We start from the raw sequence: 26,519 nt of genomic DNA on the forward strand, positions 1-26,519 counted from the left end.
TGCTAATGGGTGGACTTGTCTATAGCAGCGTAGGTGTCCTCTTAGGTGATCAGACCCGAAGCTGTTTAGGCTTTGTACACCAGTTCAAGTACCTTGAGACGGTCTCAGAAGTGTACTGGCAGCAGTGCAGCTCTTTCAGAATTAGTGTTACGTGCTGGCAATAAGCCACCCTGATAATCGCCTATCCGCAGCATTTTGTGCTAGCTGCAGCTTCCATACCTACCAATGTTGTTCAGGTGTGGGGCATCTTTGGCTCTCCAGATGTTGTAGAACTACAGCTCCCATAAGTTGCACCACACATAGTCAATGGCCAAGGATGATGGGAGCTGTAGTTCAGCAGTACAGTATCTGGAGCCTTGTTCTAGAGAAACTTTTATTAATCCAACACAGAATGTCCTATGCAGAAGTGTATACTCAGAAGTGTATACCCCTCCCCACCATTTCTCTACGTCTAAGCGTCTGGGGACTTCTATTTCAGTGTATCTGAAGAAGTGTGCATGCACACGAAAGCTCACACCAAAATAAAAAACTTAGTTGGTCTTTAAGGTGCTGCTGGAGGGAATTTTTTTTTATTTTGTATATTCAGAATCACTTAATTGAGATTAGTTGACTGTTAAGAGATCCCGAGTATGCATTATTGCTTTGTTAACTGAAGACACATCAGTATGCTATGGGGATTCTAATAAAATGAGAGAACTGATTCTACAAGGCTGAAGGCACAATCTCAGCTCAAGTGGCACCCTACCACAGTCCCCAGAAGTATATTCAATGCATAAGCAGGCTCATGCCAACTAATATTCCTTCTCTATGGCAATGTCCCATTAATGGAATGTCCTCTCTTCTGATATATGGATGACACCAACATTTATTAGTTTCTATCGCCAGCCAAAGACCTATTTATTTGACATTCCCAAGAGCTGTTTTTTTCCAATTTTGTCATTGCTGTACCAGTTGCTGTTCTGTTACTGCCCTTGCTTTATGGTATTACCGTTGAATGTTGTTGTTGTTGATAAGGTTTTAGATTGCTTTACTGTACCCCATCCTGAGAGCACTTGCATTGAAAGGCAGGCTAAAAATATCTGTAAATAAAAATAAATTCACCGAAGGCAGTAAGAAAAAACGACGATTTGGAAATGGCTCTTGGTGTTTAACCTCATACTCAAGTATTTTAATTCATTAGCTCTTTCAGTGTCTATTCCATGACCTTCAAGGTTTACAGGAGCAGCTGTGAAGGTGCTGTAAATTTCAAAAAAATAAAACAGGGAGGAGAGTATGCTAGAAGCTATGGGGTAGAAACTGCAACTCTCTACAGCAGTTCCTTTGCCCAAGATCATCAACGTCACCTTCTCACAAGCACTGGCTGTTTGCCACAGGGTTCTTTCAGATTTTAGCATAGCTATCACTTGGGGGTTTTTGTACGTGAGGGGTTGCACAACCTTTCATGACACAGAGGTCTGTGGCTGTTTCTCCATAAAATCTATAGTAAAATGTATGCATGAATGCTAGGGGTCCACAAATCTTAGCTCAACTTGGTAACCAGCCAAATTTGTTTGTGCCCTGATCCTGCCCTCCCTTCCAAGGAGGGAGAATGGGGTTTTTCTGGCACTCCACTGAGCTCAAGACCCAGCACAAGTGTCAATAGCAAGCTCCTTCCCTTCTTTTGGTAAAGGAGGGGGCCAAAGCTCAGATATTCAAAATGAAGCATGAGGTCTTCTAACAGCTCTCCAAGTAACTCTGAGATTCAGCGCGGCATCAGGGGAGAGGTCCTTGCATTTCTCTTGTGCTTTTGAAGCCAGCCTGGTATCACAAAGTTCTCACGTTCTTCCAGGCCTAAGAGGCCAGGGGCTCTCCTTGAAGTGGGATGTGGTAGGGTTGGCCTGTGGTCTAAGACACTGGATTTAAGCTCATCATTCTGATTGCATATGGATGGGGTCAGTGGTAGAAAACACGCACTACACATATTAAAGTTCCAGGTTCAATCCCCGGTGTCTCCACAGAAGGCTGGAAAAGACTCCTGTCTGAAATCCTGGCAAGCTGTTGCCAGCTAGTATAGACAATAGATGAATGGTCTGACTCTGTATAAAGCAGTTTCTTTTCTATTTGTGCAAAAGTTGTCCTCACCATTGCATTGTTAAAACGAGCTGTCATCTCTGCCTACTGCAATCCCTATCTACAATATCTCATTTTGTCCAACCTCTCTTTTTCCTTACTTCCCCAGTTCTCCTTACTCTTCCCTGCTCCACTTGATAAAATAATAAGAGAGGGAAGCACATGTGCTTTGTTTTTTCATGTTTCTTAGTCTTGAGCACCATAAAGATCAACAAATTTATAATGACATCCGTTTCCCCATCTAGAATTCACTCCATCCACTCTAGTCCATGAGTTTTTGCAATAATTATTAAGAGTTCAACTTTAAGGCAGATAGGAGTCTGTGACCCGCCAAACCTTTTGGACTACAACTCCCATCAGTGGCTCTGGACCCAAGTATCTACAAGAACATCTTTTCCCATATCAACCTGACTTTGTTTTGACATCAGATGAGGTCTCTACACATGATGACGGTACCTGGTGTGAGGGTCCAGGAAGGTTTTCAGTGGTGGCTCTTTGCATGTGGAATTCTCTTCCTATTGAGGTGCATCAAACTTCATCTCTTTATAGCTTCAGGCAAATAGTCAAGATGTATCTTTGAAAGAGGAAAGGCTGCTGCTATTAGTAATTGTGATTCAGTGATTTGTTGTGTTTTTTAATGCTGTTTTTATTGTTGTTATGCATTCTTATCTCCCTGGTTTTATTGCAAACTGCTGTGTGGCCGGTTCAAAGGGTGATAAATAAATTATCCAAACAAATAAATAATCCCTGGAGTTGAAGGGAGTCCCACAACATCTGCAGGGAAGCAGATTCCCAATTTTAAGATGCCAGAAGCCTCTGAAATGTTTTTGCTGCAGCAGAGGGACTTGGCTTGCTCTCTGGAAACAGCACTTAAGAGCAACATCTTAGAGAAAGCACTCCCCTGCTGTGAAAGAGACTCCAAGATAAATCTCTGGTGTGACTGGGAAAGATCCATCTGAAACTCTGGAGAGCTTCTTGGATTAATGCTCTGACTTCTTATGTTCCTCCTCCTCCGCATCATACCTTGCCACCGCAAGCCATCTCCCACTCCCTCCTCTTCAAAGAGGCCCTTGGGGTTACTGTCCTGCTCTTCACATATCCCACAAAGTATTCCATCATTTTTATCTCACATATAATACCCCTACTCATCTTCAGTTTATTTCATTAAAGGTAAAGGGACCCCTGACCATTAGGTCCAGTCGTGACCGACTCTGGGGCTGCGGTGCTCATCTCGCGTTATTGGCTGAGGGAGCCGGTGTACAGCTTCCAGGTCATGTGGCCAGCATGACAAAGCCACTTCTGGCAAACCAGAGCAGCACACTGAAACGCTGTTTACCTTCCCTATTTACAGTATCTACTTGCACTTGACGTGCTTTCGAACTGCTAGGTTGGCAGTTGGCTTTCATTACCACCTCCTTAAATCTCCTGATGGTGGCGCTCTCTTCCCACCTCCCCAACACTATCCTCTCTATGCTCTTTCCCACTGAAGAGTCTCATAGTCCCCCTTCTTAACTCCCGAATCAACTTCCCCAGTCCCTGTTTGAACCACACCACTCCACTATTTCCTGGTAGCTCCACCAGCCCCGAGCTTCTTTTTTTACATCTCCTTCCACTTGGTTCTTCTTATCAGGAATGCCCTAAATGTGCGAAGGCCACATTCACACCATACATTTAAAGTGCTACAATACCACTTTAAATAGTCATGGCTTTCCCCCAAAGAATTCTGGGAGCTGTGGTTTGTTAAGGGCACAGTTTCATGTGAAGCAGGATTGATTGTTAAACCACTCTGAAAAGTGTAGCCCAGGCCATAGCTGCCAAGTTTTCGCTTTTCTCGCGAGGAAGCCTATTCAGCATAAGGGAAAATCCCTGTAAAAAAGGGATAACTTGGCAGCTATGGCCCAGGCACCCCCAAACTTCGGCCCTCCAGATGTTTTGGACTACAATTCCCATCTTCCCCGACCACTGGTCCTGTTAACAAACTACAGCTCCCAGAATGCTTGGGGGGGGTACCATGCCTGTTTAAAGTGGTATCATTGAGCTTTAAATGTATGGTGTGAATGTGACCTACCTCCTCCAAACATGAAGACCTTCCCCTTATACCTCTCCCACAACTGACTTCCCCTCCTTTCACATTCCAAACATTTCATCAGTCTCACACTGCTTCAACAGAACCCCCACCTTACCATTCTTCTCTATCCTCTGGCATGCTTTCTGCCCTGACCATCTTCCACATTCCTCCAGCTCCTCACACCTGACTGTTGCCCCTTTCTTCGAGGGTCTCTCATTTGCATCTCTCTGTACTCTATTTTTCTCACACCCCACCTAGCCACTTCCCATTCTTCCACTTCCTCAGGTACACCCCCACCAGTCTTCTCTGCTTTCCCCACCCTTACCTCCCATTTCAATTTTGCCCACCACCAGGCACCCCTGCCCCCAACCCTCCAAATAAACCCCTATTCCTTCCTGCTCTCCTTCATTCCTCCAAGACACCCACTTTCCTCACCCTCCCTTCCCTTCTGTTCCCATTGCCATTTCCTCACCCCTCCACTAAGCACCCCCCCAAATACACCCCTAATGCCCCTTCTTAATGTTTCCTGGGTCCCCTTTGTTTACATCTTATACACCTCCCCAACTTTTCGCATCCCCTCCCCTCCCTCTCCGAATTACACTCTCCCTACTCCCCTCCCCCCGCCGTAGGGCCCTCTGCCTTTAATCTCTCTCTCCTCTACCGCCAACTTTCACATTCCCTCCACCCCACTCCTCTTCCAGTCTCACCCACCGCCAGCACCCTCAGGTGCACCCCTCTTCCTTCCCACAGGTCTCCGCCTAGTTTACCTCTTTCCCTCCATATCCCCCTTGTTTCCACCCCCTTTCAATCTTACCTACAACCACGCACCCCTCCTTCCCTCATCATACACCCCTCTTCCTTCCCAATCTCTCTCCCCCGCCCGCCTCATATTCTGCTCTCACTCTTGCCTTCCGACCCTCCCCCCCCCCGGACAGCGTGTGGGTCTGTGCGTGTGTTGGGGGGTGGGGGTGGGGTTCCGCGCCCCGGCCGGCCGGCCTTCGCCTCAGTGGCTCCTCCTCCTCCTCTTCCCCTTCGCTGTGGCGGCGACGGCTGCTGTTCCCGGGGCGGCCGCGGCGCTGCTCTCTCACTCTCTCTCTCCTGCTTCCTTCTTTCCTTCCTTCCTTCCGTCGTCCTGAGCTCGTCCCTCGCTCCCTCCCACTCTCTCGCTCACTCTCCTCCTCCTCCTCCCGGCCGTTGCAGGCCGAGCTGAAGCAGGCGAGGCGGAGCATCTCGTCCTCCGCTGCTGCTGTTGCCGCCGCCGCCGCGGCCACCACCTCCTCCTCTTGCCCTCCCTGGCTAGCCAGCCGGCCGGCCTTTTCTCTCTCCCTCCTCACGCCGCCGCGATACTCTGGCGGAGCCCCCATCCTCCATGCGGATGTGACATTTCGCGGCCGCCATTTTGAGAGGCAGCGAAGGCGGCGGAGGAGGAGCAGGCCCGACTAGCTCCCAACGCCGCCTGCCGCCGTCGAAGGAGCCCGCCCGCCTTGGCGCTGCCCGCGCCGCCGGGCCTCCCTCCTCACCGGAGCCGGCCCAGCCCGGGAGGAGGAGGAGGAGGAGGAGACCGAGCAGAAGCAGCAGGGCCTAGACGTCGCCTTCCTCCTCCGCAGCCACTGCCGAACCGGGACTTTGCCTCAGCCTCCACCCGCTCTGAGGCGAGCTCGGCCCTCCATCCTCCTCCTTCCTCACTTCTCCTCCCACTCCCACCCCCGCCGCCATTGGGCGAATAGCCAGTAAATACGTGCGCGTCTCGCTGCCTCCCCCGGCGGCCGCCCGCTCCCTGCCCGCCGCCGGAGTCCAGCAGCAGCAGCAGCCCGAAGCCCAACAGCAGCAATTGCAGCCTCACCAGCTCCAGGCCGCGGAGCCGCCCCGCCGCCAGCCGACTCAGCCCCAGTCTCTGCCTCAGCAGCTCCTGCCTTGCCAGCGTTCATCACCGCTCGACTCGGGGCTTCCGCAGCAGCAGCAGCTCCTGCCGCCGCCGCCGCCTCGCCCTCCCTCAGCCAAGGCCCAGGCCGCCGAGCCTGAGCTCCCGCAGCCCGACATGAACCACCACCAGCAACAGCAACAACAGCAGCAGCAGAAGCCCGGGGAGCAGCAGCTGAGCGAGCCCGAGGACATGGAGATGGAAGGTAAGGGGCAGGGGTTTTTGCGCTCTCTCTCTCTCTCTCTCTCTCTCTGTGTGTGTGTGTGTGTGTGTGTGTGTGTGTGTGTGTGTAGGCTCCAGCCTCCCCTGCTTCGCAGATTGCAGTCTGCATTTTCTCCACCTCCTACACTTTCTTTTTGCACCCCCATTTCTCCCTGTTTTCAGCATCCTCCCCCCACCCCCTCATCTCAAGTGTCTTTTGCAATCCATTCCCACTCTCCTCCCTCCCTCCCCCCCAGGACAGTGACTCCTCTGATTTGGTTCTGCAGTTCCGACACAGACACATACACCCGCCCCCCTCAACATCCTGGATGGCACTGGACGGTGGTAGTCCCTCTCCCCTCCTCTTGGTTTTTAAACCACATTTGAAATAAATAATGAGCATACACCCTTGTTCTTCCCCCTATGATTTCTCCTCCTCCAACTACGTTCCCATCCTGGCACTTTTTGCCTCCCTCCCTTTCTCCACCACCCCTACTGCAGTCCCTCCCGCTTGTATCTAGATTTATTTTGCTTCTCCTGCTGACCTTAGGGGCCTCACACTTTTCCTCAGCTTTTGTATCTTGTATTTTAAGTTTCTCTGCTTTCTTTAGCATCTCCCCCCCCATGCACCCTTTTCTCATACACTTAGATCCTGGCATCTCCCCCCATGCATACACTTTCCCCCAAACACTTTTCCCTCTAACTTTGCATACCTTGACTCTCTTCCTTATTTTCCTCTCCCTAGGCCCATAATACTATGTAGGCTTTTGGTTTCCTAACTTTATAGTACCCCCTCTCACAGTTTTCCCCTTCCTGGCATTATCTCAACTCACTTTATCTTTCAAGCCTGCAGCTATCTCATCACTTTACTCTGCATGTGTATCCATGTTCTTATCCATGCCATATCCGTGTAGTCAGATTTTGATTCCTTTCAACTCAACTCTGTGCCTAAACTGTGCCTTCAGATCTTGCTTTCCAATTTCTCTCCCATATGCATGTAAAAAAGCTTATACCTCTCTCTTCCAACTCAGTTGAATGTTGAAAGAGACATTAACACCTTTTTTGTGGGAAAGCAGAATGTATGTTCTAAATACCCCCCCCCACACATCTTGTAGCTTCCATATTTTTGAATGTTATGCCCCATACGCCCATCTTCTGCAATGTCCATAATGCACTGTCTCATCTCTGTATTCCATAGTTCTGCACCCATTTTACCCACCAACCTTTGGATTTCCTTGACCTTTACAGGTCTCCCGGTTCTGTGCTATCTCCATTCTCAGTAATCCCTGCAGCATCTCCCTGCACATGACACTGCTTGGTCTTCTGGAAATACACCCTTAATTCGTCTCTATTCCTCATCCACTACAGGGACACATATCTTAGTTCTGTGGCCAGCTCCTGATGGCCGGCATCCTTTCCCTGTAGCCTTCCTCCCCCTCTAGGGCTGGGGCCTCCTTTTTGCCTCCTGCCCCACCGGCCATGCCTCCTTTTCCTTGAAGATATCGGGCAGATAAGGTTGCTCCAGGTCCTATTCCGCCAGCCGGCTTGGAAAGACCTTTTGGGAAATATAAGGGTTGGCCTTCTCCGGATCGGAGAGCCGCTTTCATTTGACTCTTGTGTTCGCTGTGAGACCGAAGTTGAAAAGTTTTAGGAAGCCGGCGAAGAAGTGGGGGTGGCGCCTCTGCTTGTTTTCCAGCCTGGGGAATGGGGTGCGCGCGCCTCTGTGTATGCGAGCTGGTTTGGCGCTCTTGGGGCGGGGCGCGGCTGGTTGGGGCGGGACGGTGTCACGGAGGCTTGTAAATTGGGGGTGGGGAGAGAGAGAAAAGAGGTGTTTCCCATAGAGAGAGAAACGGGGGGGGTGTTCTTGACTTTTGTGGAAGTTCACTTATTGTGGAGAGCTCTGGCGTGAACATTATGAGCAAAGCATCTTTCTCTAGATGCAAAGCTTGAGAAAGCGGCGGACACTTCAGGTGCCCCAATATTGCTTCTTTGCAGGGCTCCGAAATCGGTTGACCTCGAGCAGGAGGTGCTTGTTTGCAGTGTATTTTTGGGGTCGGGGGGTGGTGGAGAAGGGTGTCGAACTGATTCTGGCAATGGGCAGCCTCGGTGATGTCCTTTTTATTGGGACAGATCACTGCGCTCAGGAATGCTGCTTTCTCCCCAATTTCCCCCTCCCCCTGACTGTTGATTCCGGCAGCCGCTCGGCGTTGGTTTTTCCCCCTTTCCTTCTAAAAGCTTCCAGCCCCCTTCTATTGTATCCTCCACACAGCCAGCCACGCGAGATGCTCGCCATTTTTAATTGGGCCACTGCTCTGCTCGTACTAGGGGTTATTTACAGAAAATGCATTGGGGTGGGGAAGGGCTCTCGATGCGGGACGAATCCTCTCTCTGGGTAATGCTCTTAAATATGTAGTCATAGGGCACTGACCCTGCTCAGTCATCCCAGGGTGGGGGAAGGATGAAAACACTCCTAGGGAATCATGCTCTAGATCTTAAAGGTGCAGTCCTGTGCCGGTCTACTTGGGGCTCACTCCCATGTAATTGTGTATAAGATTGTAAGCCATAGTGGTTTAAAATAAGGAAGGCTGTATCATATTTAGATATAAAAACAACAAAAAGTTTTATTTTCTTCTATGCAGAAAGTACAAATGACTTCTTAGAAACAGTATTAAAATCCACCATCTATTCTCTCTATTCCTTGATCCGTAACAAGATTAAAGACTTTGGGGATCAGAAAATCAAAAGCATCCCTGCATAAAAGTGATCAAGTTGTTAATTTCCTTAAGGATAATACAGTAAAAATATTCAGACTAGCTTGGGTGTTAGCCTAAAAAGGTGATTAAACCATAAAAGTGCAGGGCGATTGGTTAAAATAGAACTTAAATGTTGCCACTTTTGCTACTTACGGTAGAATTAAGATGGGATTGCCATGGGCACTGTGAAAATAGCATGCTGAATTAGATGGGCCTTTGTGCTGATCCAGCTGTGTCTTCTGATATTAATGTACATGAAAACAAATATGGGAGGAAAAGGCATCCTCCCTGATATGATTGTGTATGTGTGGAGATTTTTGTGTTTCATATGCAGGAACTTATTATCTTGAGAGCCTTCACCTAATATCTGAAATGGTTCAACCCACCTAGAGGTTTACCAATAGAGTGAGAACTAGTCATGTGTTACTTTGTGGCAAGTTAAGAGACATGTACGAAATTTATTGTTGAAAGAGCTGTTTCTGTATCTGCTTCGTATCAAGGCACAGGCTCAGAGTATGTAATCCAGTTCCCTACATTAACCAGAGCATTAGCTGAACTTTAATGGGTCATTCTCCTCCCCTTTCAGTGGGACTCAAGGACTATCTTGAAATGTACTGGTTAACCTTTTGCTAGCTGAAAAGTACAGAGCATCTTGCAAATTCAGGTCTGGACCTTGGTTACAATGGTCAGTTTGATCTTGCTTTATGCTTAGAGGTCCTGTGTCCTCTATGTACTTAGTTTTGATATTGCAGTAAAGTAAAACACCACTTTATTCATTTATTTGCCAAATGTTTACATTGCCAACATTAAGTAAAAAAACATTTCTTTGTTATTTACAACTAAATTTGACCCCTCCCACATCAGTATGTATGAACTTAGACCTTTTTCACTTGAGCTCTATTACTGATATTTGAAAGATTTTTGATAAGTTTCCAAGGAATCCTGGAGTATTCCACCACAATGCAGTTGCTCTTATGAACATTTTCTGTTCGTAAAAGAGAAGAGGGCTGGATCTCTTTACCACAATCAAGCTGCAGAAGAGAAGAGGAGAAAACGCAGTTGACCATATGGGGATGAAGAGAGATCTTTTTTGGGGGGGGGGTTAAAAAGGTTGAACTGCCATCCACATAAGGGTGGTGCTCAAATCCATATGAGACGATCCACACATAAATGTGCATGGAGAACAAAAACTGTAACAGCCCTGAGGAGCCCCAGACCAGAGAAGGAAAGCACAGGAAGGACTTCCCCAAATGGAAATACTGAAATGAAACTTAGAAAACTAGGAGGAGAACCAACTAAAGAAAATAACCACAGGGAAAGGGGGTCAAACAAGAGAGAGTTTTCAACTGTAGCCAAGGTAGCAGGGATGTCTTGGAAGATGAGTGCTGTGTAAAGAGACCTTTGGACTTTACATGAGGTCTTGGTGATGGAAGTTTCTTACTAAGGATGCTGCTCCAAGTAATCATCAGTACTGATGATATATGGGAATGGAGTCCTAAACAAAGGTTGTGAATAGATTGTCTTGGTATTTACATAAAGCTTTACAGTAAGCAAGAATGCTGACAACATTTTCTTAGAATGTTCTAAAGCTGATGCAGACCTATTCTCTCTCTTTATCCTCTTGACTTCTGGAAATACTGCTAATATTTTTCTTAGAATTATTCTGAAGCTTTCTCCTTTATTGCAGCAAACACATTTTTCTTTTTGTTGTTAATGCTCTTGTGTTTAGACTCCGATATTGCCTTCAAGTCATTTATAAGTCAATTTTTTGATTGCTTCCATTGTTCTTAATTACTTTCCCTTTCTCAATAATATCCAGTTTTAAAAAACTCCAATGTATTGTTGATTTTGCAATTTGATTTTACAGCACTGCAAAATAGCATACCACCACAAAACAGAAGAAATGTGATCAAATGCTGAATTTGTAACATCAGGCAATAGCTGCTAACAAAGCTTCAGGTTTTTTATTTTTTATTCATTTTTATTTTTTAAAGTTAAAAAATTCTTTATTCCAATTGTTAAAACATTACACAACAGGCAATAATATAACATAATATAACGTAAACATAACATAACTTAACTCATATAACATAAATATAACAAAATATAATTAATGTAACATAAATATACCAAAACTTAAGAAACTCATAACCTCAAAATTATATCAAATTTATATCAACCAAACCCAAAAGGGAAACTAAATAAACAAAAAAGAGAGAGAAATTAAATTAAAATTAAAATACTTCCGATTGTTGACTGATCGCTTATCCTTTTCTTCTCTATTAGCTTGCTTTCTCTTCAATTATTGTTTACACCACCTGCCATAGGTGTATCTTACCGTATTTTAAAAAAGAAGGTATAAGAACGGATTTGGTGATTTGCTTACATTAAATAACGTATGAAGAGAGAAGTTTAATAGATATGGGAAGAAGATACACTTATTTTTACCATACTTATTTGAGGCAGAATAAAAACAGTGAATTCAGTTCACTGTGAAGAATTTAGTAAAAAATAATTGTTGTGATAGGAGCAGTTTTCACCTGCAAAGCAGTCTACAGTGCTGTAGAGTGGGATGCTGTTTCTGCCTTTTGGGTTGTTATTTACTATTATCATAATTAATTTATTAATCAGCTTCTACACAGTTGTCTCAAGACAATGTACATTAAAGCTGCCAGCAGCTCAGAGACATGTATGAGATAGTCCACAGGCCTCTAATTGCACTGTGAGGGGATCAAAAACTTCTAGGTGTTTGTGAACAGTAAGATATCCTAGCATTGTTTAGGAGAAAGGAGTTTCCACTTCTTTTAGAAGAAGCATTTCACATGACTATTTCAACTCACTTTTGGTAATTGGCTGGGTGAATGCTCCAAAATGAATCCACTGACTACCTAGATCTTGGTGTGGTGAACCTGTATATATCTGGGAGATGTCCAAACCTTCACAAGTCTTATTGCCATAAAAATAGAATCCTAGACTACCTTTGAAGCAAAATGCACTTGGTTTTGCTTGTTATCTCTCTTGGAATTATTTAAATGAGTGCTGCTGTTGCTTGTTTTAAACATGGTTTTAATTAAGATGGATTTTGATGTTGTATGCTTCTTTGATTGCCTTGTGGCAGAAAACATATTTTATAAATATTTCAATATAAATTATATTTAAAGAATTAGAAACTTTCATTTCAGACTTATCTATAGTTTTAAGGCTTGAGAGGATAACATTGAAATGTAGGAGGATGGGGAAAGGAAGACATCCATTTATGCCAAAGGGTCAATGCAAAGCTTTCTTCCTTTCCTTTCTCTTTTGAAACACTTCTTTCTGCCATTAGTGCTTATGGTAAATCCTGGGCCTATATAGCACCTGAGAATCAGAAGTGCTGTAAACAAGAATGCAGCAGCTAGACTGGTGACTGGGGGCGGCTGCTGAGACCATATAACACTGGTCTTGAAATACCTACATTGGCTCCCAGTACATTTCCGAGCGTGTTGGTGTTGACCTTTAAACCCCTAAATGGCCTCGGCCCAGTATACCTGAAGGAGCATCTCCACCCCCATCATTCTGCCCGGACACTGAGGTCCAGCGCGGAGAGCCTTCTGGCGGTTCCCTCACTGCGAGAAGCAAAGCTACAGGGAACCAGGCAGAGAGGCTTCTCAGTAGTGGCACCCACCCTGTGGAACGCCCTCCCATCAGATGTCAAAGAGATAAATAACTACTTGACATTTAGAAGACATCTGAAGGCAGCCCTGATCAGGGAAGTTTTTAATGTGTGACATTTTAATGTATTTTAAATTTTTGTTGGAAGCCACCCAGAGTGTCTGGGGAAACCCAGCCATATGGGCGGGGGACAGATTAATAATAATAATAATAATAATTGCTATCATTATCATTATTATAAACTTTCAGGAGGTAAATGGTAAGCTGGCATCACTTTGGTCTTTGGCAGAGACACAATTTAATAGATAACAGCAATGTATAGTAAATTGTATTAAAATACGATAATAAATAAATCTGATGTCAAACCAAATCAGTCTTGTTAACTGACTAGGTATGCTTCATACACACTAGTTATGATGTTGGTCATTATAGTGATGCATAAGGTTTCTAGGAGAATATACTTAGGACTAGCGTATTGATAAATCTCATTTCCAAGGGGAATACAGTAGTTGTCAAGATTTCTAGTGTTATAATTGCCCCTTTGTCATTGTGGTAAATATACATTGGATTGTATTCAAAGTTACTCATACTCTGAGTAGACCCTCTGAAATGAACTGACATTGATTACTTACCATAGGTTCATTAATTTCAGTGGGTCTTCTCTGAGTAAAACTTTGTTGGATACAACCCATTGCTTGATCTTTGAAGAATGGTGGTGTGCACTTGAGGACACAGTAAATAAAATATCATGTATAGCTTAGAAATTGCATGTTGAAGTCCATAAGGATGTTTGTCTGTTTCATGCATATTGCTAAACCAAAGTTTAGTATTACGTAGAAGCCGGAGCCTTGCTTTCATGTGCTGTTTTTTCCTGTGTGGCCAGAAGATGATTAGAAGGTTCTCCCTGCTTAACTGGTTTGCTGTGTCTGAACCTGGATAAAGTGAAGTTTGTGTTACTATGGGTTCTTGAAATTAGCCAGCGTCAAACCATTGTTAATGATCTGGAACCTAGGAGTTGTCATTGGACATAATTATGACTTGTGAAGCCTCAGCTGTTAAGATTTGTGCTTCTTGTTCTGTCAGGAAGAGTCACTAAAGATGAGATAGTGTCTTGCTGCATATGTAGTTCATCAGAATGCACCCAGGCTTTTCTTAGGTGATCATATACTTTCATTTGCAGAACTGAAACACTTGTTAAACATATTTCCACCAATTGTCTATTGCTAGACATATCCTGGCTGCTGTTGATTTTGTTCATGCCCAGTGGCAGTTTGATGTTAAATCGGAAGACCAAGCAGTAATTTCTTGCTGCTTCTTTGTATACACCCCTCCAGGCTACTTTGGAGCAGAATACCGGTACAGTACTTGATTTTGGCCCTTTGCTTTCTGTTCTCAAGTCAGCATCTCCCATAGGCTTTACTAAGTATAAAGGAGTATAGCAGGCATCCCCAAACTGCGGCCCTCCAGATGTTTTGGCCTACAACTCCCATGATCTCTAGCTAACAGGACCAGTGGTCAGAGATGATGGGAATTGTAGTCCAAAACTTCTGGAGGGCCGAAGTTTGGGGATGCCTTGAGTATAGGATAGCTACTAACTTTCTTAGCAAAACTGCTGGTGCTGTGTGTGTATATGTCTCTACCTACTGTATCTGTTTTATCATGTTGTGTAGCACTTTGAAACTTTAAAAAAAATTAAGCAAACTATAAAGGCGGTATCCCTTGAAATGCTTCCGCTACTGTAAGGACTTCTGGCTTTTTAGTGGAACTTCTCCTTCCTTTGCCTACCTATGTCCTAAATCTGTTTGAGAAGGGAGAGAGGAAGCTCCATTGCACAAGTGGAAATCCTTGGCAGTAGTGGAAGCACTTAATTGAATACCACCTCCCTAAGTGAGTTCTAATACAGTATGTGTATGTGTATGGAGTGTGTGTGTGTGTGTGTGTGTGTGTGTGATGGGGGGAGGAAACCCCACACTTAAGTTTGGGAAAGGAAGGACCCTGGCAGAAAGTCCGAAGTTACATTCTCCTCTCATTTCACTGGAAAATATTGTGAGTGTGACTTAAACTTAGCTATATACTGTTATGAGTTGGGGAGGGGGGCAAACCTGTATTTTTAAATTGCTATAACCCACCCTTGGACCTTGTAGTGAAGGGAAGATAATAAATCATGTTATACTGAAGAATAATAACGGCGATTATAAATTAAAAAATTGTCTAGTAGCACCTTAAAGGGTAAAGGTAAAGGACCCCTGACAGTTAAATCCAGTCGCGAACGACTCTGGGGTTGTGGAGCTCATCTTGCTTTACTGGCTGAGGTAGCCGACGTTTGTTCGCAGAAAGTTTTTCCAGGTCATGTGGCCAGCATGACTAAGCTGCTTCTGGCGAAACCAGAGCAGCGCATGGAAACTCCGTTTTCCTTCCCGCCAAAGCAGTACCTATTTAACTACTTGCACTTTGACGTACCCGGAACAAACTTAGTTGGTCTCTAAGGTGCTACTGGAAAAATTTTTTATTTATTTTGACTGCATCAGACAAACACGGCCACCTAACTGAACAGTGATTATGTTGCTGTTTGGTCCAACAGGTCAACCTGTACACAGTAGAAAATGGCACATCATGGCAAACATTCTGAAGCTGTGTTTATAGTTAAAAAAATTAAAAAGCACCAAATTTATCCAGAGCCTTCAAGGCATCTTGAAAGAATACAGCAAAACAGGAATTTAACTTTGTTTAATTTTTTTAAACAGATTTTGACACTTAAGATCATGTAAATTCATTTAAACATGAATACATTGTTCTATTTGGAAATTAAGAAGTACAATTACACAGTGTTGTGAGTTTGGTTGGGGTGGGGGTGGAAGGATGTATGCCCGAGTCCCTTCCAATTCCTGGATCCAACAGGGATTCAATTGCTGTAATATGGTAGCTAGACAAGTTTCTTTGTAATGACCCCCTAAGTATGGATTGTTAAGGTAACAAAGGAAGTGGCTGTGTGCCAGAGGACAAATGGCTGTGCCCCCTCCCTCAACTGTCTGGTAGTTAGAAATACAAAAGCCAGAGTCAGGTGTGTTAGCTAAGGCAACTGAGAGACAGAGCCATGCCTGATTTTGGCTGGAATACAAGGAAGGCTGTGGCTATGGGAGAAGCAAGACCTTCCTGGTTTTGGGATACTAATGCTGTAAGCCCCTCTATCATATGCTCAGGTGTTGTTGTTGTTGTTGGTGGTGGTGGTGGTGGTGTGTGTGTGTGTGTGTGTGTGTGTGTGAAAACAAACCATATATCATAAAGATACCACAGTCTCTGCTACCCCTCATTTTGAGAAAATCAGACTCTGGGTCTGGACTCTGCCTGGAACCCCTGGAATCTCACTGCTGTGAGATTAGGGTGGCATGCAACAATACTGTTTCCAAATGGTTCCTATAGTGGCTTAGTAACTTAGTTCATTGATATATTGTGTGTACTGGAAACACACATTAGCCTACTTTATTATAAAAGAATGTTCCTGAGACTGGCTTAACTTAGTACTGGTAATTCACTTACTCAAGTGAAATTGTGCTGTGCATCTAAACTGAAGCAGTTAAAGCAGTCTAGCCAGTACCTTAAATGACACAACAGGATGTTTTGGAATTGGCAGTGAAGGTGCAGCGGTAGGAGTAGACTGGTGATGAGCTGCAACTTGCCCCAACTCTCTCGAAGAGTTATTTATTAATATGCATTATTACTAGATAAACTGGGACAATGACAGCACTGTTCTGAAGTCCTGTAGATTGTATGTGGATGCAAAATATTTCTTTTAGAATAGAATCAAAGGATGGAAGCAAATCACCCCTCTTCCCCTTCCCCCAAGGAAGATCTCTTTCCATTTTATAACATTCGCAGATTAATTCATTTTTTTACTGAGCAGAGTTAGTTCTTAACTGTACAGTATTTGTATTTATTCTTTGTATCCAATTAACCAACTTGTGTATTTGTATCAACCTTGCAAAGAAATTCGCAGCAGTTGCTAACTTGCTCGTCTGCACACTGCTGTGTTAGTCATTTGTGGCACATAGACAGTCTTGAGAAGGAGGAAATAACTTATCCAATTTATGAAAAATGTTTAATCACATGGGGCTGATTAAAGTGGATATTTACAACCTCACATGCACACGTGTAAATGAGGCTTGTACCCTACAAGTAGAGCCTATGGGGCTGCTCTTGGGTCTGGTTCAGAAACTAGGTGGTGCAGGTTGCTGATGGGAGCTTCTGGTCAAAAACATGTGACACTGTTGTTAAAACAGCTGCACTAGCTGCCCATCTACTACTGAACCAGGTTCAAGGTTCTTCTATTGATGTACAAAGCCTTGAACAACCAAGGTCCAGAATACCCCAGAGATCACCTGAACCCTTATATTCCAGCTTGATCACTGAGATCATCTGCAGGAGTGTCTTTGTTATTTCCCCAAGTTGGTGAGGTTCCTTTGACAACAATGAGAGATCATCAGTCCTGTCCTATGGAACACCCTGCCAATAGAGATTCAGCCGCCCCCTTCTGTGCCAACCTTTAAAAGCATGCTGAAAACTTTTATTCTGTTCATTTGAGACCATTAATCAGCATCTTAATAATCCTTATAGCAGGGAGATGGAACAAGATTCAGATCCAGTGCTTTACTGCTGTGTAGCAGGCTGTCATGCAGTACTTTTACTCTTTATTGACCATAAAGCCAGGGGGCACGGAAGCAGGTGGGGAAATGCTACAACACTCCCTATCCATGTGCTCAAGAAACTGAATGTAAATGGTTCAGAGCAGATCTGACCTGGAAGCAGAGGTGGCTTCAATGTGTTCTTAGCCCCTGTGCAAATTTTTGTGACAGCAAAAGTGATGACAACATCTTAAGCCAGCTCGGTTTCTTCATAAAATCTTGCTCACCATGCAAAGGGCCATAATAATTTTTGGGCTGTATCTTCCTCCTCCTGCTGCTTAATACTTAGCACAAATAGCATGTTAGCAACTGTTAATGTGATATTTAACACATTGTGTAGGACCATTGTGCTGTGAAGCATAAAATGTTGATTTTCATACAGTCCTATCAGTTTTTGCAAATGCTTTTCCTATAAAACAGCCTTCACCAGTCTGGTGCCCTCCAGATGTTTTGGACTGCCAATGGTTGTGCTGGCCGGTGGTGGTGGGAGTTGTTGACAAAAACATCTAGAGCAAGCATAGGCAACCTTGGCTCTCCAGATGTTTTGGAACTACAACTCCAATGATCACTAGCTAACAGGGCCAGTGGTCAGGGATCATGGGAATTGTAGTTCCAAAACATCTTGAGACCCAAGGTTGCCTTTGCCAGATCTAGAGGGGACCAGTTTGGCAAAGGTTGCTGTTTAGTTCTTCATACTGCTATATAGTTTCATGTGCAGTCTCACCATGTAAACTGAAAGGAAGACTCTTCCATAATAGAGATAGCAAGTAAAGAGTTGTGAAATATATGCATGATATAAAAGGCTGTATAGATATATATGTGGGTTAACTTGCTTCTTTTCTAGAGAGAGACTGTTCCAGGACCTAATGCTCTACATAGCAATGCATGTGTAGAAAAGAAAAGACTTAAACTTCAGAATAATATACTGTACTGTAATTATTGGATCCACAGAATTATAGTGAAAATATTTTATCTAATGAATTGACCTCTTTGAAGTTTTTCTCTGCCCTCAATTTTTTTGTCAGCAAGAGATCCAGGTCTGTAAACAAACTCATTTGGAATTAATGTGGTAATCGATTAATTGGTGCAGTTAACCAGTTAAAAGTTCGATTGCCATCTTAAAATAGAACACAAATTGGAGTCATGCCTCTAGAGATTTTTCTGTATCTCATTTGCAACACACTTCTTCTTGTTCTGCCTCTGCCCCTTCCCTGCTGCTCTGTAGGAGTCCTTGGAGTAGTTAGCAAGTGGGATCTGGGCAAAGTGGTGAAAGAAATTTTGCAGAGCAGTTTTCCTTCCTTTCCTGCAGGGACTTATTCCATGGCAAAAGAGAAAGGAGCGGCCCTAGGTATATTATGTTGGGTATAGCTAATGTAAAATAGAGGGCTGTTAATACATTTGCAACTCAGTGAAGTATCTACACTGAAAAAGGTTGGTTCAAATGTCTTGTAGTTATCATTGAAGGACAGCCATGGCAGCAGTTACAGTGGCATAAAAATAATACTAATTTGTAGGTAAGGTCTGCAAGTCAGTTAAGGCAGTGTTTCTCAAGCAGTGTGCCTCCAGATGTTTTGGGACTACAACTCCCATCATTCCTGACCACTGGTCTTGCTAGCTAGGGATGATGGGAGTTGTAGTCCCAAAACATCTGGAGGCACACTGGTTGAGAAACACTGAGTTAAGGGCATGAGCACCTCTGAGATTCCTGATCTAGTTCTAGGATCTGGGAAGGAATTTTTCTGGATCCGTAGACTGTTATGAGTTATGTTATGAGTGATGGCTGGGGTTCCTAGTCTCTTCACAGCAAAGCAAATATAGCACAAGGGTAGCCAACATGGTACTCTCCGATTTCCCCACAACTACAAATCCTGTTTTTCCTGATGGAGCTGAGGGGAGTTGTAGTCCAATAACATGTATAGGGTACCATGTTGACTACCCCTGATGTAAATCATTGCTTTGCTGTTCTCAAAAGTGTCACAACTGGGCTTCAGACAGAGACGACGTTTTTGGGGAAGTATGTAGGGATGGACTCCTCACAGGCCCTCATAGATGATGGCACTTAAAGGACCTCAGAGGTTACGGGCACAAAGCAGTCTGTGCCTGTGCACAGAATAATGATTGAATCATATGCTGTCTTGGGCTACCCTTACAGTTTGTCCTGAGGGTGGGCTGAGTATTTGGCCTGTCAGCCACTATGCTTCTGCTGCTTTACGAAGTCTACAGAAGCTGTATGTAATAAGAACTGTGATCTTTTACAACCTAGCTTTGTTTCTGGTGTCTTCCTTTCTACCCCTGCTTGCCACTGCTGCAAACTCAACCTTTGATCTCAAACACTAGTGTTCTCCTGCAAGTACCCTCTGCACTCTGTATCCATTGTGATGCAGGAACCACCTCTGTCTACAGTATCACCAAAGAGGAACAAGCAGATTCTTGACATTTGTAAAATGTTTTGTTGGTTTTCAGTGTATAAAAGCAATTACAGCCATACCTCGGTTTAAGTATGCTTTGGTTCGAGTACTTTCAGTTTAAGTACTCCACAGACCTGTCTGGAACGGATTAATCCACTTTCCATTACTTTCAATAGGAAAGTTCACTTCAGGTTAAGTACGCTTCAGTTTAAGTACTCCGCAGACCGCCTGGAACAGATTAATCCACTTTCCATTACTTTCAATGGGAAAGTTCGCTTCAGGTTAAGTACACTTCAGGTTAAGTACAGACTTCCGGAACCAATTGTATACTTAAACCGAGGTACCACTGTACAGAAATTCCCTCCCCATGCCAACTTGCCCCCTGCAGGACAGACCATTAAGTTTTACCCCAGTCCAGTTTGTGATTCCAGTGGATGCTATTCTTCAGGATTATCATTTGAATATTTTATTAGAGGATGGCAAATTTCAGTAAAGTCATCTGCGTCTCTTGTATTGTTCAAGGTGTGCAGTCTCTTTGTTATTTTTTTTCTGATACAGCAACTACCCATACATTCTGTTTCCAGCAAGGTGTATGCAAATGTTCCACCCCTTTCCAGTTCTGTACTACTAGTATGTGTGCTGTCACCAGAAGAAAAGTGGTTAATTCTTTTTAATAGAGGTCAAGCTGCTCTTCTCTGAAAATGGTTAGCAGCCCCAAACTTGGGGTACTTTCCACATGTTGACCCACAATGTGGTTTATTTCCATAAATGCACTCTGCCAGAAGAGCTGTATGTAATCACACGTCCCAACATGTGGAATGTTGTACCTATCCTGTTGCAGCCTCTCCAGCACAGAGGTGGGAGTATTTTTTTTATATAGCTACATGCTATTGATGTAGTAATTTAAATGTATTCTCTTGCATGTCAATGGACATTGATCTAAAAGGTTTTTTTGCCCACAAATTATTCCAGTCCACCTCCTTAATTTCTATACCTGGGTCAGATTTCCATTGTTCTAAAGCAGGCATCCCCAAACTGCGGCCCTCCAGATGTTTTGGCCTACAACTCCCATGATCCCTAGCTAAGAGGACCAGTGGTCAGGGGTGATGGGAATTGTAGTCCAAAACATCTGGAGGGCCGAAGTTTGGGGATGCCTGTTCTAAAGAATTGCATTATCCAATTTTTAACTCATTATTTTAACTCATTATTTTTTCTGTAAAGCATAGATAGAAGGTGGGGTTTTTTGCATGTCCGTTTGTGTGTAAAATTTAATTTTCAAATGGTGTCAGAGGTCTTGTGGAATTTGCATTAATTTCTGAATTTGATATAAAGTGCATTATTTGATGAACACATAGCCAATTTGCATTCTGTATTCCAACTTTTTGAAAATGAGCTGCTTATGCACCATAAGGCCACTGATACTTTGAAGTTGTTTTTTAGTGAACAAGAGAAGCTGGTTTTGATCAGAAAGTTCAATGCTGTTGGGATTTTGGGGAATTTAAGAAGTTGGAGTGGGGGTTAAGCAATAGCTTTCAGTGTGCTGTCACCTGCATTGAATCCACAGGGTAATCTCTTACTCTTTTTGATAGTATTAAGCCAATGGGAGAATAATGGGAATTAAGGAAGTTTTGTATCTTCATAACTCAAAGCATAAACAGGCAATTAACTCTCCCCGCCTCCCTGCCTTGGATTAGTCTTCATTATTGTATTAAATAATTCAGACACTAGACAAGGAAAAGTAATTGCACTATCATACTAGGTCCCCTTCACAGGACGACAAATTCTTTGATCTGAGCTGCTCATTTTTATTTTGTCAGCAATTCCTTCTCCAAGTACATTATGGCAATGGATTTGCACTTGCCATGATCTGGGAGAGATTGTGATAAAGAGTGCTCAGCTCCCACTCTTCTCTACTTGGAAAGGATTGTGAGATCCTCCTTAAAGCAAGTGCAATGGATTTTGTCAGGTGGGTGGGCATTATATACTTGAGAGGTAGATTCTTCTACCCAGCTGTTAAAGTTAGCCTGGGAGTGGGGACAGATAAAATCTCCCCACTTGTTTTAAGTTATTTCCAGCAATCCTCCTCTGGTGGGAGATTCAACATTTGCATGGTTACATTTTCAGGCTCTTCAGTATTCTGAAAGGTAGTAGCTCATGGTGTTTGTGTCCAGTATTTTTATGCTGTAACTGTATTGCTGTAGCTGGTGATGGAGTATAGTCTTTAAATATGTATGTTTACTGGATACAGACTTAAGAATAGATAGGATATCTCCTTGGCCCATGTTCAGTGTTCTAACTAAATTCTCAGGACTGCATTCAGATTGGGATGGGGATAGAACAAGCATGGATTGTATGCCATCATGAGTTCTTTGGAGGAAAGGCAAGGTACAAATATGACCAAAAAGAAAGATGGGAAAATGCCATCGACTGGAAAAGATCTTCTGTAGCTTTTCTGATCAATAATGGTGTTGGATTTATAGCTGTCACTTTTCTTCCTGATGCTGGTTAACATTCATTTCAGAGTGTACTGTATAAAGAAGGACCATAGCTCAGTGGCAGAACATCTGTGTTCAACCCTTGGCATTTCCAGGTAATGTTGCAAGAGATGGTTGTCTGAAATCCCAGAAAGCTGCTGTCAGCCAGACTCAATATAAGGCAGCTTTCTAGGTTCCTATAGTTTTGACCTCTCCAGGGCCTGATGAGCTGCATCCAAGGATACTAAAGGAGCCTTTTTCTTTTATCTTTGAGAATTCTTGGAGAACAGGTGAGGTCCCTACAGACTGGAGGCAGGCAAATGTTTTCCTCATCATCCCCTCATCTTCAAAAAAGGGGGAAAGGAAGACCCAGGTAACTACCAGGTGGTGAGGTTGACCTCAATACCAAAGAAGGTCCTAGAACAGACAATTCAACAGTTGGTCTGTGAGCACTTAGAAAAGGATGCTGTGATTACTAAGACCCAGTATGGGTTTCTCAAAAATAAGTCATGTCAGACCAATCTGATTTATTTTCTTTTTTGATGGATTTGCAAACTTGGTGGATCAGGGAAATGCTGTGGACATCGTATATCTTGATTTCAGAAAGGCTTTTGGCAAAGTCTCCTATGATATTTTTGCAGGAAGCTGGTAAAATGTGGGTTGAACGAGGTAACTGTTAGGTGGATTTGAAGCTGGTTGACTAACCGAACCCAAAGAATACTCATTAATGATTCCTCATCAACCTGGAAAAAAGTGACAATTGTCTGTTGTCACAAAGTAGGGCTTGCAAGAAACTGAGGGGAAGTGAGTGGGCTGTCAAAGGTTAAAAATGAGTTGGGAAGTGCTGCTAAGACCCATGGTGGTTTAAAGTCCTTTGTTTCTTTTTTACCAAAGTATTTGGTTAAATTAGAAACATTAGTTTTTTCTAGTTTGCCTCATGACAGAATTGTTTATAGGATTTTGTAATTTCTATATATTGATGTCCCGTCCCCCCGTTTATTTTTATTACTTTTTATATAAAAAACCTCTTGTCCTATTTATTAAAGAAATCAATTAGAGCAGACCAAATTTCATAAAATGAATATTTCCTTTTGTTGTCTTTGTGCCGAAACTTTACTAGTTCATTTTTTTTTGCCAACATAATTGTCTATACTTTATTATGCCATGCTTCTAACAATAGATGGTACAAGTTCTTCCAGCATTTTTCAACTATAAATGCACCCCTACAAGTAATAATAAAAGATTTACCTAATCTTTGGGATGTCAACATTTTGTTCACTATTTTTTTATTAAAAAATCTGTGTTTCCTTTTACCATAAGACAACATTCTCTTATTTTTATTTGTATTGTTTTGTTCCCCTGTGAGTAAAATAAATAAGATGAAAAACCATATTTTAATATTTCCTTCATCATCAATAGTAGAGATATAATATGGATTGTTCTGTTATTTCCTAAAACAGTAGTCTTCAGCTTTTGAGACCTGGGATCCATCTTTAACCCAAACATGCACTTGGGGAACCCATTTCTTACCATATGTTTATATGGCGGTAGTCCTGCTGTTACGGTATTATCCACCTTAGATCAGGCCGTAACCTGGTAATGGATCCCAACCCACCAGGTATAGACCAGTGTGCTAATACATCGGAGCTAAAATAAGTTTTCAAGTCCATCAGTCCTGTGGAAGATCCAGGTTTAAAAGATAGAATAACGTTTATTTCAGTTATTGTGAATCAGTCTATTGATTAAAATGATTGATGCTTGTAGACTTAGATACAACTTAAGTTGCATTGAGGGGAGAATCATTGAAAGTTCATCTTCATTAATAGTTTATATCTGTGTACTTTTAGTGTTTGAGTCTGAAGATACAGCATCTTGGTTATAATCATACTCCCAAATAGGCAGTAAGTTGTGCTGAAATGAATGAAAGTCACATATGTATGTATGTATGTATGTATGTATGTATGTATGTATGTATGTATGTATGTATGAATAAGGGAGTGACTGAGCGAGCTTAGGAGTGGGCTGCATCTAACTTAATTGCTCAAAGCACCTTGAACAAAGTTCCAACTGCAAGTGACATAATTAGAAACTGCAAATGAAAGAATACAACAAATAAGTTATTTTGTCCAGAGGCAGGACTAGGTGGGGTTGAGGCAGACTATAAATGCATCTAATGTATCATAGGGTGTGTGTGCTTAAAGCAGCCATATACTTAAGCACTCACCTGGTAGCCATTGGTGGCACGGAATCTCATCTGATAGGTGTGAGAGAGGCAGCAGTTTTTTTATTTATACCCTGCCCTCCCTGGCCAAGACCAGGCTCAGGGCAGCTAACATCAGGTATAAAAACAATTGATTAAAATACAACTTAAAAACAGGATTAATATAAACGCATAAAAATTAAGATTGCAAAAGGATTGCATTGGTGCACCAAAGTTTTTGGCAAACCTTGGTTCCTTTTCTTGTTAAGAGAAGTACAATTTCTCATAGCTGAATTCTGCGGTAGTGGTACTGTATTCAGAAAGTTCAGTTTTCTACCATTGTTACTGCCAAGAAAGCATCACATAGTGCTCTACGTAGTGCAGAGAAAATGTATTTTGAGATAGGGAGGCAGGCCCCAGAAAATACAATGTGTGCTGTTTACAATTATAATTTTGTATAACTTTGTTATTAGACCAACTTATAAGTCTGTCCCTCCTTTTTTTGTTAAAATTGAATTCAGACTTTTAATTCCAATTTCACTTTGCAGTAGGACTAATTTCCCCAGAAAGGTCAACAAGGACAATATCATTTAATGCAAAAAATTAATTACCCAGTAACCATGTTGTTTTGCTCACAAAAGGTTGTTAAAAGTAACCAAGCAATTTCCTTCCCCCTTCCAATATATGCTTATGATATATGCTTATGAATCAAGTGAGGGTTCTTATCCAGGTTTGCAATTACGAGTAAAGATACAGGTGGTGTCTTAATTCTTGATTAATTATTGTGGGATATAATTTCCAGTTGTGTTGGAAGGGTGATTGGCAAAGCATCTCATTTTGTCTCAGCCCTATTGAACCACCACCCTAGCATGTTGACTTGTATCCAAAGAATCTGCATTGGCAGGATCCAGAACTGGTTGGAGCAGCTCTGCTTCTGCCTCTGGATGAGTTTCAGTAAAATAGATGCAGGTATTAAAGCCATGATGTAGGTCACAAGCCTTTCCTGTATTCTGTACAGTACATAAAACAGTGCTACTTCATGCTCACTGGCTCCCTCACAAGAAAATGTTTTTACAGGAAATCAATGTTGCTTTTGAATAAAGCACCTTGAGTGAATGTAGTGTGAGGTGAAAACTTCCTTTCCAGGGAATTTGATAGCTATAGATTCTTCCCTTTATTGGCACCAAGTTCTGCTTGCTTTTCCCAGCAACCAAGCTAGATCATACTAGCTCCTGATGTCTCTTACATTTTGACGCAATGCAAAACAGCATTTCCTTTTTTCACAAGCATTGCACCATTGTAGCTGTTGCTACTTTACCCAGGCTTATGAGGCAATTTCAGCACCCATAGTTCATGCAGCTCATCAAAATGTGGGATAAAGGGGAGGAAATTTGTTTTGTTTTAAGCAAGTAACAATAGTAAATATTTAGCTCATGTTTTATCTGCAGAGTGCAATTACATCTGATCATAGCTGCCAAGTTTTCCCTTTTCTCACGAGGAAGCCTATTCAGCATAAGGGAAAATCCCTTAAAATAAGGGATAACTTGGCAGCTATGCATCTGATATATAGTTTAACAACATTATATACTGCTTACGAGACAGAATAGTTTCTTTTTATCAGTTTCTCTGTTCCACAGTTTCGTGCCGGGTACAGCTATCCCACTCTTTCTTGCAGGAAGGGAGAATGAGTTGTTAGATGAAGATGTTCCTCTCTACCTGGCCAATTCTGAGAGGGTCAGTGACTGTGGCCTAACTTTGTACAGTAATATACCATTATAGGATTTGATTTACAAACTTTGGCTAGGGTTGAAGTCCTTTATTTTTTCAACACCAAAACAAATCCCTATTTAAGGTGGCAAAAATGGAATTTCCCCCTAACTCTTCAGTGTGTTTTTAAGTGTGAAGTTATGTTTTGCATCTTGGAGTTGGCCTCATTGCTGAAAGGTTAGCCTGAGTTTGTATTGTTCTTCCCTCTTTCTCCCCATACCCTGCTTGTGTTACATCTTGACTGATTAATAGCTCTGGAGAACTCAGAAGCTTCCCACATCTTTGTGG

At 42.8% G+C, this 26,519-nt stretch overlaps 1 protein-coding gene across 4 annotated transcripts in view; it reads left to right on the forward strand.

Moving 5' to 3' along the window:
* Positions 1 to 5,134: 5,134 nt before the first annotated feature.
* USP7 (ubiquitin specific peptidase 7) overlaps positions 5,135 to 26,519 on the forward strand; it is a 74,111-nt gene continuing 52,726 nt past the window's right edge. For 2 of the 4 annotated variants that reach the window (XM_035130565.3, XM_035130567.3), the window contains exon 1: positions 5,135 to 6,303. In XM_035130565.3, coding sequence (XP_034986456.1) covers positions 6,216 to 6,303 — 88 coding nt within the window. In that variant the 5' untranslated portion in view covers positions 5,135 to 6,215. The remainder of the gene's footprint in view (positions 6,304 to 26,519) is intronic. The other 2 variants (XM_060282537.2, XM_088657256.1) reach the window with 1 other exon arrangement.

The sequence above is a fragment of the Zootoca vivipara genome, chromosome 13 (assembly GCF_965207765.1).
Source record: "Zootoca vivipara chromosome 13, rZooViv2.hap1.1, whole genome shotgun sequence".
Classification (NCBI taxonomy): domain Eukaryota; kingdom Metazoa; phylum Chordata; class Lepidosauria; order Squamata; family Lacertidae; genus Zootoca; species Zootoca vivipara.